General features: G+C 31.2%; 1 protein-coding gene across 1 annotated transcript in view; it reads right to left on the reverse strand.

The window, feature by feature from the left end:
• The window catches only part of LOC107448172 (carbonic anhydrase 1-like), a 21,154-nt gene extending 11,809 nt beyond the window's left edge, over window positions 1-9,345 (reverse strand). The window contains exons 1-2 of the mRNA XM_016063289.3: window positions 9,076-9,345; window positions 1,467-1,541 (exon numbers count right to left, since the gene is read on the reverse strand). Coding sequence (XP_015918775.3) covers window positions 1,467-1,541; window positions 9,076-9,130 — 130 coding nt within the window. The 5' untranslated portion in view covers window positions 9,131-9,345. The remainder of the gene's footprint in view (window positions 1-1,466; window positions 1,542-9,075) is intronic.
• Window positions 9,346-14,491: the final 5,146 nt, after the last annotated feature.

The following is a 14,491-nucleotide window of genomic DNA, read 5'->3' on the forward strand; positions in this document are numbered from 1 at the left end:
TGATTACAAGTAATTGATTACTGTAATCAAAATTGTAATCATGATTACAGCTGTAATCAAAATTTTTTGAAAGTTGTAATCACGATTACAAGTAATTGATTACTTGTAATCGTGATTACAAGTAATTGATTACATAGCTGTAATTATCTGTAATCGATTACTGTAATCAACGGCCAACTCTAGTACGTGTCCACGTCTGGAAGAAAAGAAAGAAAAAAAAAAGAAGAGCATGACTTATCTGAAAAAATTGGTGTCTACGAATTGTTTAGAAATAGTGGTGGATAAAAATCTTCTAAATTAAATTTATTAAATTAAGAATCACAATTGAAAAACTATCACTTGAAAATTTTTATTCGCTGTCTGGTGCAAGTTGACATCGCTGTGTATAAAAATAAAACTATTTTTGTGTGTTCTTTATTGCATTCATTTTTTCAAACCATTATGGTAACTATAATAATATAAAAAAATTAAAAGTGTACTCGAATTATGTGTTTCTAATAATCTTGGCTTCACCGGTCACCTCTGTGGCGCTACGAACAAACTCAGAGCTGGTCACCGTTGACCTATATGGCATTCAACGTGTTAAGGTTGTTACTACCTGAAAAAATTCAATAAGCTGAACTTTCTTAAGATTTCTAAAGATTTTTTAAAATTAGCTTCCACTTGAGCTTTAAAAAGTTTCCAAAGCATACCTGCCAGTTTAAATTCTTTTTCAAAAAAATATTTTCCCAGTGGTAGGGTAAAGCCTATTAAAATGAGATTGTATTTTGGTCTTTCGTTAAAATTTTTCTAACAAATAAAACGACATTCAGAGAACTAGCTAGCCTACCATCTAAATGTTTTAAGTATTCAAATGTTATGGTAACCAAGATCATTTTAAACTGTATTTATTTAAGGAGGAACAAAATTACACTATACAAATTTTGCCACAGCATTAAATAAAAATAAATCTTCTGGCAAAGCCGAAATAAATATCAAGTATGTCAAAGAATTTTTTCCCCCACGTGCGTTACCTTTAACTTGAATTTTTTTCCGGAAAAAACAAGTTCTCAATATTCCTAACTCTTAAAATTTTTTGGATTATTGAACTTCGATTATAGTAATTTTCGTAAAGTTGAATGTGAATAAAAGTGATCTAGATTGGACAGAAAAAAATGCAATGAAAGGCTAGAGGTAAAATAGCAATAGGCCATGTTCTTAGGAGAAGATAACATTACATTACACTATTTTAGTATTGTTTCTAGTTTGTAATTTTCTATAAAGTTTTAAGAATTTCATTTAAATAACAATATCTGAAACATCTTATTCCTTAAATGGAAATCGTAGTGTTTCTTTTTACGAAAAACGTTCCTAGGAAACTTTGGAAATGTGGCCTATCATTATACTACCGTAAACACTTCAAATATAGTATGTTGAGATTTTTGAAGATTAAGAGACGACGCTTTATTAGTAAATAAATATCTTACCATTAGACGAACTATTATCGTAAGACCAGTCTTTATCATTGTCAGCAGGGCATTCGGCAGTTGAGATAGTAAAGCCTATAAAATTAAATTAATAAGTTAGATGTTTACATGCCTGTATGAAATCGGCCAAAATATTGTGGGCAATAATTGTTACATTCCTATAAAATTTTACATTTCTTATATACCATATATAAAGAGCTAAAAGTGCATAACTCAATATTTTTCATTTTTTTATATAATGTTAACTAGGTCTGCTGACCCAGAAGTTCTAGCTGTGTACATTTTTTTAAAGTGGTTGTTAAGTAATAAAGAAAGCAAAAATTCTTAAAATTCTGCCATCATTTAAAGAGAAAACTGCTTGCCTGTTAGATTCTTTATATATAACTTTGAAGTATTTAGACTTTATAGACTTAACTCAAAAATTGAATTCGCCGGATAAGTTTGCTGTTCTGTGTTAGACCACAGCAAAACAACAATTTCTCGTTTTAAATCTTAGTGAGGCAAAACCTTAGCCGGAGATGCCAACTGCTCCAGATGCGACATAATATTTTAAAAAACGGTAAAGAACTACAAATAAAAATATGAAGTTTTTCAATTAATTTTGTCAATTTTTTAAAAGACTCAACACGACTGATCTATCCTAGTCCTAGTGTTTTGATTTTATTGGGCACCTAGGCCGCGAAGCGACCCTTATCCCATTCATCTGGAATTTTAACACTGTTTTGGTTGAGCATTGAGGTAAGCAGGCAGTGTAGTTGCTTTTATGAATGTTTCAAGCACTTTGCTTGAATAAATAAAAAGGAATAAGAAAATAAAATGAACTGCTTGCTCTAAACTGTGTTTGTTTGCTTTTGGAGTTGTTCAGAATTGTATTTTTGTTGTTTTGGAACTGGTTTAATTTCTTCGGTAGATGTTGAGGTATCGTTGTCCAGGCAGGTGAGGCATAGTTAAGTACTGGGCGGATCATTGCTGTATACAGTAGCTTCTTTAGTTTAACCCTTTGGGGACGGGTGATTCAGAAAAGCATTCGTACAAAATCAGAATCAAATTGTAATTAAATGAAAAACGGTAACTTAAATGTAGTCGTTTCAAATTTGACAGACTTACTTTGCTTTGACTTTAATTATTGTTAGTTTAATCATATATATACTCAATGTTAATTCTAAGTAAAACTAAATACTTTTATTTTGAACAAAGTATTGGTGAATTAAATAAATCAAGCAATTATAACTGCGACCACAAATAAACTGCTAAAGAAATACTTTGATTACCAGTTTTATCTTTTTACCCTGATTGATACGGTTTTATTCTGGCACGTATTTGTGACAGTCGGCGCGAAAGGGTTAAGTGACATATGCTGATTATATATTAAGGGTTCTATGGCTATTATTTTTTGCATTTGTTTTATCTATTGTGCTTTTTATATGATCATTCCAGGTGAGTTTACTATTGATTATAAGGCCAAGATAATTTGCTTTTTTAACTATTGGTATTGGCATATTGGAACATTTTGGGTTGAAGTTGTGGAAGTATTTAAATTCTTCTTTTCTGTATAATTAATATTTATGATTTTCCAGCGTTTACTGCTGTTTTCCATCTAAAGCACCTGTTTCGTATATATGGTCCAGTAGTACGACTGAACTATATTAAGTCATACCTGCCAACCCTTCCGGATTTTGCGGAAGATTTTATTTTAATATTTAAAGTGGTAGCAATACTCAGGTTATTCCAGTTAACTTTTTGAATTATAATGATAATTATAAATGAGTTTGACCACCACTACATATAAATAATTACAATAAATATATCAAAGCATAATAATACTTGGGCAAGCGAATTTCAACGGGATCTAAATATAACAATATTTTTGAGTCAGATTGTTTCTCGTTTATTATTTTACAACCACTCTGAAAATCCATTCTCGGAAAGAGTGAAAGTTGGCAGGTATGTTAAGTTCATACCTGCCAACTCTTCCGGATTTTCCGGAAGATTTTATTTAAAGTGGTAGTAAATTTATACTATTTTTTCTTTTATAAACTTAATTTTTAAATGATTTTGTTCACCACTATTCTTACAAAAATTAAGCACATATATTAATATGCGTTACTATCATGGTTGTCAACTTCAATTTTTTCAAATGCAACGTATTTGTTTGCTTAAAATTGAAGTTTAAAATTTATTTTTATACCACTGGGAAAAATGATAATGGAAGGGATTAAAAGTTGGCAGGTATGTAAGTTGACCTCTCACAAAAGCTTTCAAATTACTAAAATTTAGTGGTGAGTTAAAATCCTACAAATCCATTTCTTAACACATTGCTGACCGGCAACTTTTCTGAAAATTACTCCCATGTGCCCGGCTATTGTTTTGAAAGCGGATGTGGAAGTAAAACAATATAAATAAACTTTAAAACATTTTAATTTTTAATGTCGTATGATAAAAAGTTAACACGTGTAATGGTACAACACAAGTTTTGAAAATATATCCGGTTTCGTAAAATTAAAATAAATTGGCATAGAATTAAATAATAAAACTTGAAAAGTAAGGAAAATTACGCCCACTTTTTAAAATAGTAACCGCGAGATCACTGCTAACGAAAACATGAGTTAACTCGTGACCGGTCACCAACGTTTGGCCACGAAAAGACGAGTTAACTCGTGACCGGTCATCATTGTGTTACCATCAAGAATCATAAAGTAAGCGACTCGAAAATATTGATTTGCTGTCCGGAGCAAGTTGGCATCTCTGCCTTAGCAACTGCGTCCTCTATTGAAGAGGCCAGGGCTCGAAGAAAGTCATAAATTTTACCCGTCCCCGAGGACGGCTTGTCCAACAATGTACCCGTCCTCCTTTGAAACTAACCCGTAGCTTCTGAATAAATAAAAATATAATTTTCTCTTATTTATTACAAACATTTATATAAATTGCACAATGAATTAGTAGTTACTAGGATTACAAATACTAGGTTACTAATAGTAAAACCTAGTATTTCTTTTATGAAATAATTTCTTTCTTTTTTGAAATAATTTAAATGACAAAGGTCAAGTTATCTGGAATGTCAATTTATCCGAGGGTACTTCGTTTTTTAAATGAAACAAATATGACGTTTGCCAGTTCCACAATCAAGCCAATGATTTACAGAGGTTTCTATACAGAAATCTGAAAGGAGTTTTCCATTTGGGTCATAATTGCGTTTAACGCTTCTTGTGTAAGACCAGTACGTAATGTGTTTTTTTTTGTAAGCTCATTGCTGAAAAGCCTCTTTCCACCACTGCAGTACTCCCAGACAGAGAAAACATCAATTCCACCAAGCACAGTATGTTGCTGCATATCTAGATTAGAGGGTCATTTTTGAAGTGAGGCGCTAGACTGTTGTAAGATAACAAAAATTGAAAATGTATCACGAATATTAATGGGGAAATGACCGTCCGCGCGGACGTCGGATTCGAGATATTTGTTGTCCGCAGGGAATTTTTGACCGCCGAGGACGATCGGACGGGTCGTTTTTCGAGCCCTGGAAGAGGCATACTTTATCGTAGTGATAATTAAAACTTGGTGAACGCTAAAGAGCAAATCGTTTTACATTTCCAGTGTTACGTAAAAAAATTCGAATTAAATGTTCCTAGACCAAAGAATATAGAAAGGAGAAGAAGTTCAGCCTTTCTAACTAACGAGGGGAACTACTCGGTGAGTTACGCTAAACCAGAAAAACAACTTGCAGGGCGAACAACATACTCAGATACAACAGAGTATCATAGGTCCCAGAGCGTAGACATAAGAATCAAAGTGACAGTCACAAGGCTGACAACTACTACGCTTTTTGCAAAATATTTCTTGAGTTGTAGTCAATCAAATGATGTATAAAATGTAAACCTATTGTTGGAAAACTCTACATATATGGTTGGGTTCAATGCATTACGCTTAACGCCATTTTGTTTTTTCGTTCTATGTCAAAATGTGTTAACAGCTTTAATCAACATAGATCATATAACTGTATTCTCGAAAAAATTAATAGCTCAGTACTGTTTATCAATATTATAAAAATGTAGAAGAAACCAACAATAAATAAAAAGAGTTAATTCTTCTTCTTCTTCCCAACTCCAGTAGTGATTTGGACAACGCCTCCTATAACTGAAAGCCTCCACAAGGCGTTTTATAGGTAGTCATATCAGACCCCTGTGAAGGATATCCACTTACCGAACGAGTCGCTCAACACGTTCACGCCGGGAAAAGTGAAAATACTGGTACGGGAAAAAAGAAAATACTGGTAGAAGAACTATTTCAATATTGGATAATATTCGGGAGAAGTTAATCTATTCTCAACAATAACAATTCACTGTGAGGAAATTTATCATGGCGAAGAAGCAATTCAATTTAAAAATTGCATCCGTTAAAAACAATTGGTAGTTATGGATTTTTATTAGTCCCGGGAAAAAACTAAAAATGAAATTTATTGCTACCAGCTTTTATTCCGGTGCGCTGCCAAGTTGGGGTGATTTAACGTGACCCACTGGTGGGTCACCCCGGCGTGAACGTGTTAATACAGAATATAGTTAAAATAAGAAAGTGGTAACAAATATATGATTAAAATTTTATTTTATTTATGAATATTATTGGTTTGCCTTATTCACTTGTCAACCACTACAGATTCAATTCTCATACATATATGAGAAATTTCTCTCAATTACTTTTATAAAAGGTTTTGGGTTCATGCGCACAACTGGTTCACTTTTTAAACAGTCTGCGCGGACTACTTATAAAAGACCCTGTGGAGGCTTGGTGTAGGAGTTGATGATTCGGAAGAGAGAATGATGCAAACTCGTTTTAACAACCAGTGCTGCTGTGTCTCTATGTATTTTTCCCTTTATACATAAGGACAGCATCAAACCTTGGGGAGCTATTTACATTATGTCTATGGCAGCTAGCCTTTTTCTCCCATGAATGTTCTTTCAATAGACTGGCAACACTGAGCAGCAAGTGTTACAGAAAATACTCAACTGCTTTACTTGCCAACATTTGCTTTTCGAAAAATGATTTTCTGTGTGTTGGTAACAGGTAGGTCAAAAAATTAGTTGTAGACAAATATAATTTTATTCTTAGCCAAAGTTATGAGTGGCATGAATTTTTGTAAATATATTTATTTCACTTCTTTGTAGTGAGAGTGAAAATCAATTTTAGTTAAAAATATATAAATCCATGAGTGAAAAAGAGAAGCGAAAGTTCTATTATCACATTAAATACAACAAGATGAATAATTAGCAGTGATGCTGTAGATGAAGTCCAATAAACGTGTAATAATTCCATCTCTGCTTCTTAACACATTGCTGACCGGCAACTTTTCTGAAAATTACTCCCATGTGCCCGGCTATTGTTTTGAAAGCGGATGTGGAAGTAAAACAATATAAATAAACTTCACAAATTTTTATTGCCGTATGATAAAAAGTTAACAATCACCTATGTGCAATGGTACACCTTAGACTTAGACTGAAGTTGTGTTCGGAGTTCCTGTCCGCGAAGCGGACACTCCACTCCTTCATCATGTAGGGAGTCACATAGATGTGACTATGGATGTCATGTGGGATGTCACAGACCCGTAATCGCCTGTTGTACTGTCGTTATGCAAGAAATACTAAAGAAGTAGCAGAAGCCATGGTAGACGTAAGTTTATACTCTGCGTCTGACGTAATGGTACCAGGGGTGAAAGCGAGACGGAAAAGAGAAAAGGCTGGTAGTAAAACCATTTCAGTTTTAATTAGTTTTCGGGAGGAGTTTACTTATTCTTTTTTAAAACTATTCTACAATATCTTTTTTATCTTAGAAAAGAAACAGATTTATATATATGTTAAAATCTTAAAGAAAGAAATGCTGTAACAAAATGTCTTTAGTACCAGTTTTTCATCTTTTCCGTCTTGCTATATAAAGGCTTTCAGCCATGAATGGTACACCACAAGTTTTGCTAAGATAAAAAGTTTCGTAAAGTTATAATAAATTGGTAGAGAATTAAATAGTAAAACTTGTATAGCAAGGAAAATTACGCCCACTTTTTAAAGTAGTCACCACGAGCTCACTGATAACGAATTGTTTAGAAATAGTGGTGGATAAAAATCTACTATTTTGAATTTATTAAAGAAAGAATCACAATTAATAAACTACCACTTGAAAATATTTATTCGCTGTCCGGAGCAATTTGGCATATCTGTGTAGATAAATAAAACTATTTTTGTGTGTTCTATATTGCATTAATTTCTTCAAACCATTTTAGTAACGATAGTAATATAAAAAATTTAAAATTTACTCGAATTATGTATTTCTAATTATCATGACTTCGCCGGTCATCGGTGACCCCAGTGGCGCTACGAACAAACTCAGTGCTGGCCACCAGTTGCCCCCATGGCATTCAACGTGTTAAAAAAAATAAATGTTAGAATAGAAAATTTTGTAATTATGCCGAATGGGCAGACAATGTTTGTCGAATTGTGAAAATCTTTGGAATGTCCTTGTAACCTCCCATCCCGACACACTTGATAATGTAGAATATACTCTCAAGGACAGAATTTTCCGATAGACCTAGTATACTAAAACACGAAAATTTTGACTAGAAAAAATGTCCCCCCAAAGCTAAGCACGTTGGCATCTCTATGTTACAGTATATTTTAATCTCAATAAAATAACACGTACACATATATTGAACTTCTCAAAAGTTAAAGTAATAAAAAAAAATCTGAATAATAAAATTTATTTTCTGGTTACTAGAGCTTTTTATTTATTTTATTTTGTAAACCTTTTATTTCATGATACTTTTATAATGTTGGTGCATCGTTTAATTTTTAAAGGCTTCGTTTCTGAAAATAAAAATAATCTGCAAAATATTATTAAATCACAAATTAATACAATTGCATACCTGCCAACTTTTAATTGTTTCGAGGATGATTTTTCACAGTGGTAGTAAATTGGAATTCGAATTACAATTTTAGGCAGTAAAATATGCTGAATTTTGGATTAGCCTACGCGGACTTCCAAAGCCTATGCCTATGCCTATGTGATGTGGGTATTTAAGTATCGGCCCCGAAGGGGCCCTAACTCATTCATCTGAGTGGGGTAGCAGTGTATGCAGCTAGAAGCTCAAATCAAAGGGTGAGAAAAGTGGCAAAATTGCCTTAGTACAAAAAAAATACAATGAAAGAAAATAGAACTTGATTAGATAGGTACATATATTTACATTAATTGAGGGGTATATACAAACGTAAGAGTAGAATCGCAACTCCTGACCTGCCTCGCCTCCCCCCCGAGGGGCTTCATTGGTGCACAGGACAGGAGCCTTGATTCAAGAATTAAAAATTATATACAATTATTTACAAGAGGACTTCCAAAGCAGTATTACATATAAATATATATGATAAAGTTTTAAAAAAAATAGTGGTTGGTCAAAAAGATTGTAAATTAAGTTTATAAATGCAAAGATTATATAGAAAGCAAACATTTTACTACCACTTTAAATATAGAAATAAAATGTTACGCCAAATGCGTAAAAGTTGGCAGGTATGCATTTGTATTGATAAGCAATTATTTTAGGAAAGATAAAAATATAAAATTTAAAGAAAATACTTACAAAAGGTTAATATAATTAACGAGAATGTTAAATGCATTAAATCTTTCAACTTCATGACTAGCTTACAGATTTATTAAAAACTCAATGTTCTTAAAATATTGGATGCTTTTATACTCGCGCTTATCATTTTCGAATAATTTTCTTATTATCATTAAATTGATGAAGTATCAAAAAAGAAACATTGTTAAATTCAATGATACATAACAGACTTTATTACAAAATTACTTGACGGTTTTGTATCAACGCTGTTATGGTTTTAAGAACTGGTGCGAAATTTATGACAGATGAAATCTACCATAAAAATTATATTCAATGACTTTTTCATTTTTTTTTAAAATCTCACTGAGATTAATTGAAAAACTATACTTTATAGTAATTGGGAGTTACATGAAATTCTATAAAGTGATATTTTGCTTTGTAAGTATTTAATTTTAAGTAAATAGTAATGAATCCTGATTTGTTTTTTAAAAAAACTTTCTTGTTTTATATGCAGCACATCTTCATAAAAAGTATATTTTTCAAAAATTTAAAAAGTATTATCTAAAATGTAATTTTTCTCCTTGTCAATGCCAAGTTGCAAATGTTAAGTATTTTAATATCTGACGATCGGATATTCGTAAAAAATATGTAATGTCAAGCAAAAAAAAATTCGAACTCTAAGTCTATTTATAATTGTACTAACAAACCTAGCTAAGCGATGGAAATTTCTTTAATTTGCATATCTTTAATTTCATCTTGCTTGTGTAAAAAAGTACTATTGTGTAAATGCAATATATAAATTTTATGACGTTATTATTATCTAAAATTTGAAAAACTATATATTTTTAAAAAGTTTTTTATTGTAGTTATAATGTAGTATTTACACGCAAGCCTAACCAACTTTCTTGCCTAGAAGATACGATCAAAGCTCTATAAATTATTATCTCTAAAAATTTTTATATACTTATTCTTATATTTATATACTTATTTTTCTACTTAATCTTATACATTTATATACTTATTTTTTATGTACTAAAGCTAAGTAAATTTGATTTACTACGAAATTGTTGTATAAATGAAGTAAAAATCACAAATAATGTTAGAAAAAAATTTCATGTGTTCAAATTCTAAAAGTTTGGAAATTCATGAATAATTTATAAATCGATTCAAATTGTTTTTGAAAGGAGATTAAAAAGAAAAATTTTTTGCTTTTTTGGTCAAAAGTCAGCTCAAAAAATTTCCAAGTCGTAAAAACTTTATCTATTAATAAATAAACATTTCCAAGAAATCACAGAACATTATTTGTTTTTTATATTTTCTGAGCGTGGCTGCTTACCGTCAGCTTACTAACGGCCAATGCCAGTCCTGGCACTTCAAGACAAACCACAAAATGGATGGATGATAATGAAATAAATATTTTAAAGTGGCCTGCTTCATCCCCTGATCTCTAGCCAACTGACAGTTTGCTGGGAATTATGAAAAATAAACTTGAAAAAGCAGGAAAGAAGACAATTAAGGAATTAAAGAAAGATTTGGTAAAAATATGCAATGAAACAACATGAATTAGTGTCAAGACAGACTCAAACGTTTATTACTGCTAAAGTAGAAAGTACTTGCTTCTGATTTATATATATATATATATATATATATAATATTGATTTTATAAATAAAAATAAATAATAAAAAGACACGTTTTCTGAAAATAAAATTTTATATTATTAATATNTAAAATTTTGTATAACGATAAAACATCTTTAAATGTATTCTGATTTTTTATTTTTATTTACTTAAATAAAGCATTTTTATAAAAACTACAAATTTTTTTTTAAATGAAATTTGAAAAATTCTTCTATGTTTTGTACTTTAAATTTATTGGTATTTTAAATAATGCCGTACACATTTTTCATATAACAAGAGAGTAAAATATATCTTAACTTATGGCGGAGGATACCAACTATAAATATATACACCAAAGAGCCATTACACTATGACGGGACTGCTAATAACATGTAGGACCACCTTTAGCCCTCAAAACTGCTAGCACCCACCGTGGCACTGATGCCACAAGGTGCTGATAGATGGTCTGAGGTATCTGGTACCAAACATTCACCAACTGGTCCTGCAATTCCCTAACATTGCGAGGGGGTAGCGTGGCAGCACAAATTTGGTTTTCCAAGTAGGACCACAAATGCTCTATCGGATTAAGGTCAGGTGAATTTGGGACAAAGACATGACTTGAAAGTCACTGGAATGTTCCTCGAACCAATCCATGACGATTCGACCCTTATGACATGGTGCATTATCTTGTTGGTAACACCATCCCCCGCAGGAAAAACTGTTGCCATGAATGGGTGAACCTGGCCTGCAACTATGTTCAAGTAGCTTACAGACGTCAGGGATTGTTCTATGAGGATTATGGGTCCTAATGTGCCCCATGAAAACATTGTTAGTGGGCGAGAAACCATGAAAACCTGGGCGAGCCCATTGTTGTAGATGGAGGGTGGTCATAATGTAATGGCTCTTCGGTGTATATACTTGAGTGTACAAAGAATCCATTTTTATTTGGAGTATTTGGATAATAAGGTGATTCGAAAAATTCTCCTGTACTCAAATACCAACTATATGTATTTCAAAGAACGCCATGCATAGTTTTTGAGAGATATTAAGATATCTGAGATATTTATATTTTAATTAAGATATCCTCACTAAAATATATTTTCAATATAATTACTCAAAACATTTTTAAGTCGTTTCAAACGCATTTATCGAATTTGAAACGATTCAGATACAGTTTTCAGAAACTGATAATGCAACTGACATAAAGTGGATTTGTAAAACATTTCAATTTTCAAATTCCGATCCATTTAAAATATTTGATTATGCATAGCCAACTACATCAAAAATTACGCTTTAATTTCCAAAACTTCAAGAATGACGTAAGCAGAAACTACATTATGTCATTGCAGAAATATACTTTTCTTAGTTTATAATTTCAAAATCAAATGATTGATTAAAGAAACATTTGATTGCAAAAGAATAATGAAATTCATGCAAACACAGATCTAACTTGACCTATTTATAACACAGTCGACGCTCGATACGACGATCACTGTAGTACGCTCAAAGACAGACGTTATAATGTAAGGTTTTTATATCGAGAGTGACCAAAAAAGCATCCATATTAACTCATAGCTAAAAACAGAACACCTGACCAGTTTTAACTAGGCAATGCTTTAAATTTGGTAATCAACAGAAAAATTCGTAACAGCGCAAGTTGTAAGTAAAAGCACCTTTAAAAATAATACTTCAGAGAAGAAAAGTGTATTAAAAATAAGGGCTCGGAGCTGTCAGTTTTGATAAATAACATTCGTCAAGATAACTTTGAAGACCCCCCATGTTTTAATTCGAAACTTAATTTCTCAAAGAGAGTAAATACAATTTTCCAACAAGAAAATTATGATTGATAAATATACATCATTTTATTTTACAACCGGCGTTGAACAGCAGACTCAATTATGAGTTTACGACTACTAATGCTCAACTCCGTATTTTGGAACTAATATTAGTGACTACCAAGACAAATTAATTGACTTTACCAGGCCTGAAAACGAGACGGAAAATAGAAAATACTGGTAGGAGAACCATTTCAATATTAGATAATATTCGGGAGGAGTTAATCTATTCAGAGCTATAAACAATTTACTGTAATTAATTATTTCTCGGCAAGGAAGCAATTCAATATAAAAATTGTATTCGTTAAAAACAATTGGTAATTATGTATTTTTATTATTCCTGGAAAAAAAACTAAAAAATGAAATTTATTTGTTACCAGTTTTTACACTTTTCCATCTTGATATACATGGGCTTTCAGCCCTGGACATTACAGCCGCATTTTTCATGTTAAACCTAATTGAACTTCAATTTTTTTTATATATATATCATACCTGCCAACTCTTCCGGATTTTCCGGAAGATTTTATTTTCATATTTTTGGTCGTAGTAATTATATACTATATTTTNTCTTTTATAATCTTAATTTTTAAATGATATTGATCACCACTATTCTTACAAAAACTAAGCACATATATTAAAATGCGTTACTATCATGGTTGTCAACTTAAGTTTTCTCAAATACAACGTGTTTGTTTGTTTAAAATTGAAGTTTTAATTCCATTTTAATACCACTGGGAAAAATAATAATGGAGGGAATTAAAAGTTGGCAGGAATGATATATATAAATTTTAAAGATTTTAGAATTCTTAATTTAAATCGCCACCACTATTTACTTTTTTGTTTCAATCATTTTTGGTCTACATTCAAAGCACGAAACAAGTCTTTGAATGGGCTGTCAACTACAACGCTTTTTGCAAAATATATTATTGTGATAGACAATTAAAAACTAAAGATTTCAGAATTTTTGATAACTTTGCTAATATTTTAACCCTTTAATGGGCCCGTTATTTCTAGTAAAGGTAAATTAAAGTATTTTTGGAGTTGAAATTGTTTTAAGAACGGTAATTGATATTAAAAAACTGATTTAATTTATAAAAATGCCATTTTTTTGGTGGTAAATATATTTAACATGACCTATTAGGAACTTACTGACTTTTATTTTTCTTTTTTTATAAAATAAATTCCTTAAATGCTTCAAAACTTCAAAAGGAATTGTGTATTTTACAACTTTTATACGTTTTTTAAAAGTGACAAATGGTTACCAATTTTATTCAAAAGAGCCTTCAAGAGAGCTGAAGTTATTGAAAAATGGAAACCTAAATTAAAAGTGGTAAAACGTGGTGGTAAGTATACTTACCACGGCCTTCAGAAGCGTTAAAAGCCTTACGTCGAGAGTTATGGAACAAAGTGAGGAGTTGCCGCTAGAGAATAAATGCAAATGTTACAACTAATCAAATTTAAAATCTCTATCCAATTAGTATTTGCGCACTGTTGAATAGTAGGTAATGAACAAGCTGATATAATTGCAAAAAATGAGCCTTAGTTGTCCATAGACTTCAAGGACTGCTGACTTTTCATTCATTGACACTTGTAACCAATTTGACATTTAACCTTGAAGTTTTTTTTTTTTTTAAGCAGTGTCATCTAAGGCAGTGTTTCCCAAACTTATGACTTTTGTGTGCCCTTTCTAATTTTTCGCAACGCTGTGTACCACTAATAAAAAACAATATATTTTTTTTTAAATATGTTTATTTTTATTTTTTGGTACTAAGTTTTGTTAATAAGTTTATTTGCATCAGTGAGAAAGATCATATTAATTTTGCTGCGAAAACAGTTACAGGGATAAAAATTATATTTTATAAAAATAATCAAAATAAGTAAAATTTATTACAAAACATGGCTGTAATCCTTTACACAGCAAGACGGGAAAATGGAAAAACTGGTAGGTAACACATTTCATCCCAGCATTTTTTTCGAAAAAAATA

The sequence above is a fragment of the Parasteatoda tepidariorum genome, chromosome 9 (assembly GCF_043381705.1).
Source record: "Parasteatoda tepidariorum isolate YZ-2023 chromosome 9, CAS_Ptep_4.0, whole genome shotgun sequence".
NCBI classification, from domain to species: Eukaryota; Metazoa; Arthropoda; class Arachnida; order Araneae; family Theridiidae; genus Parasteatoda; species Parasteatoda tepidariorum.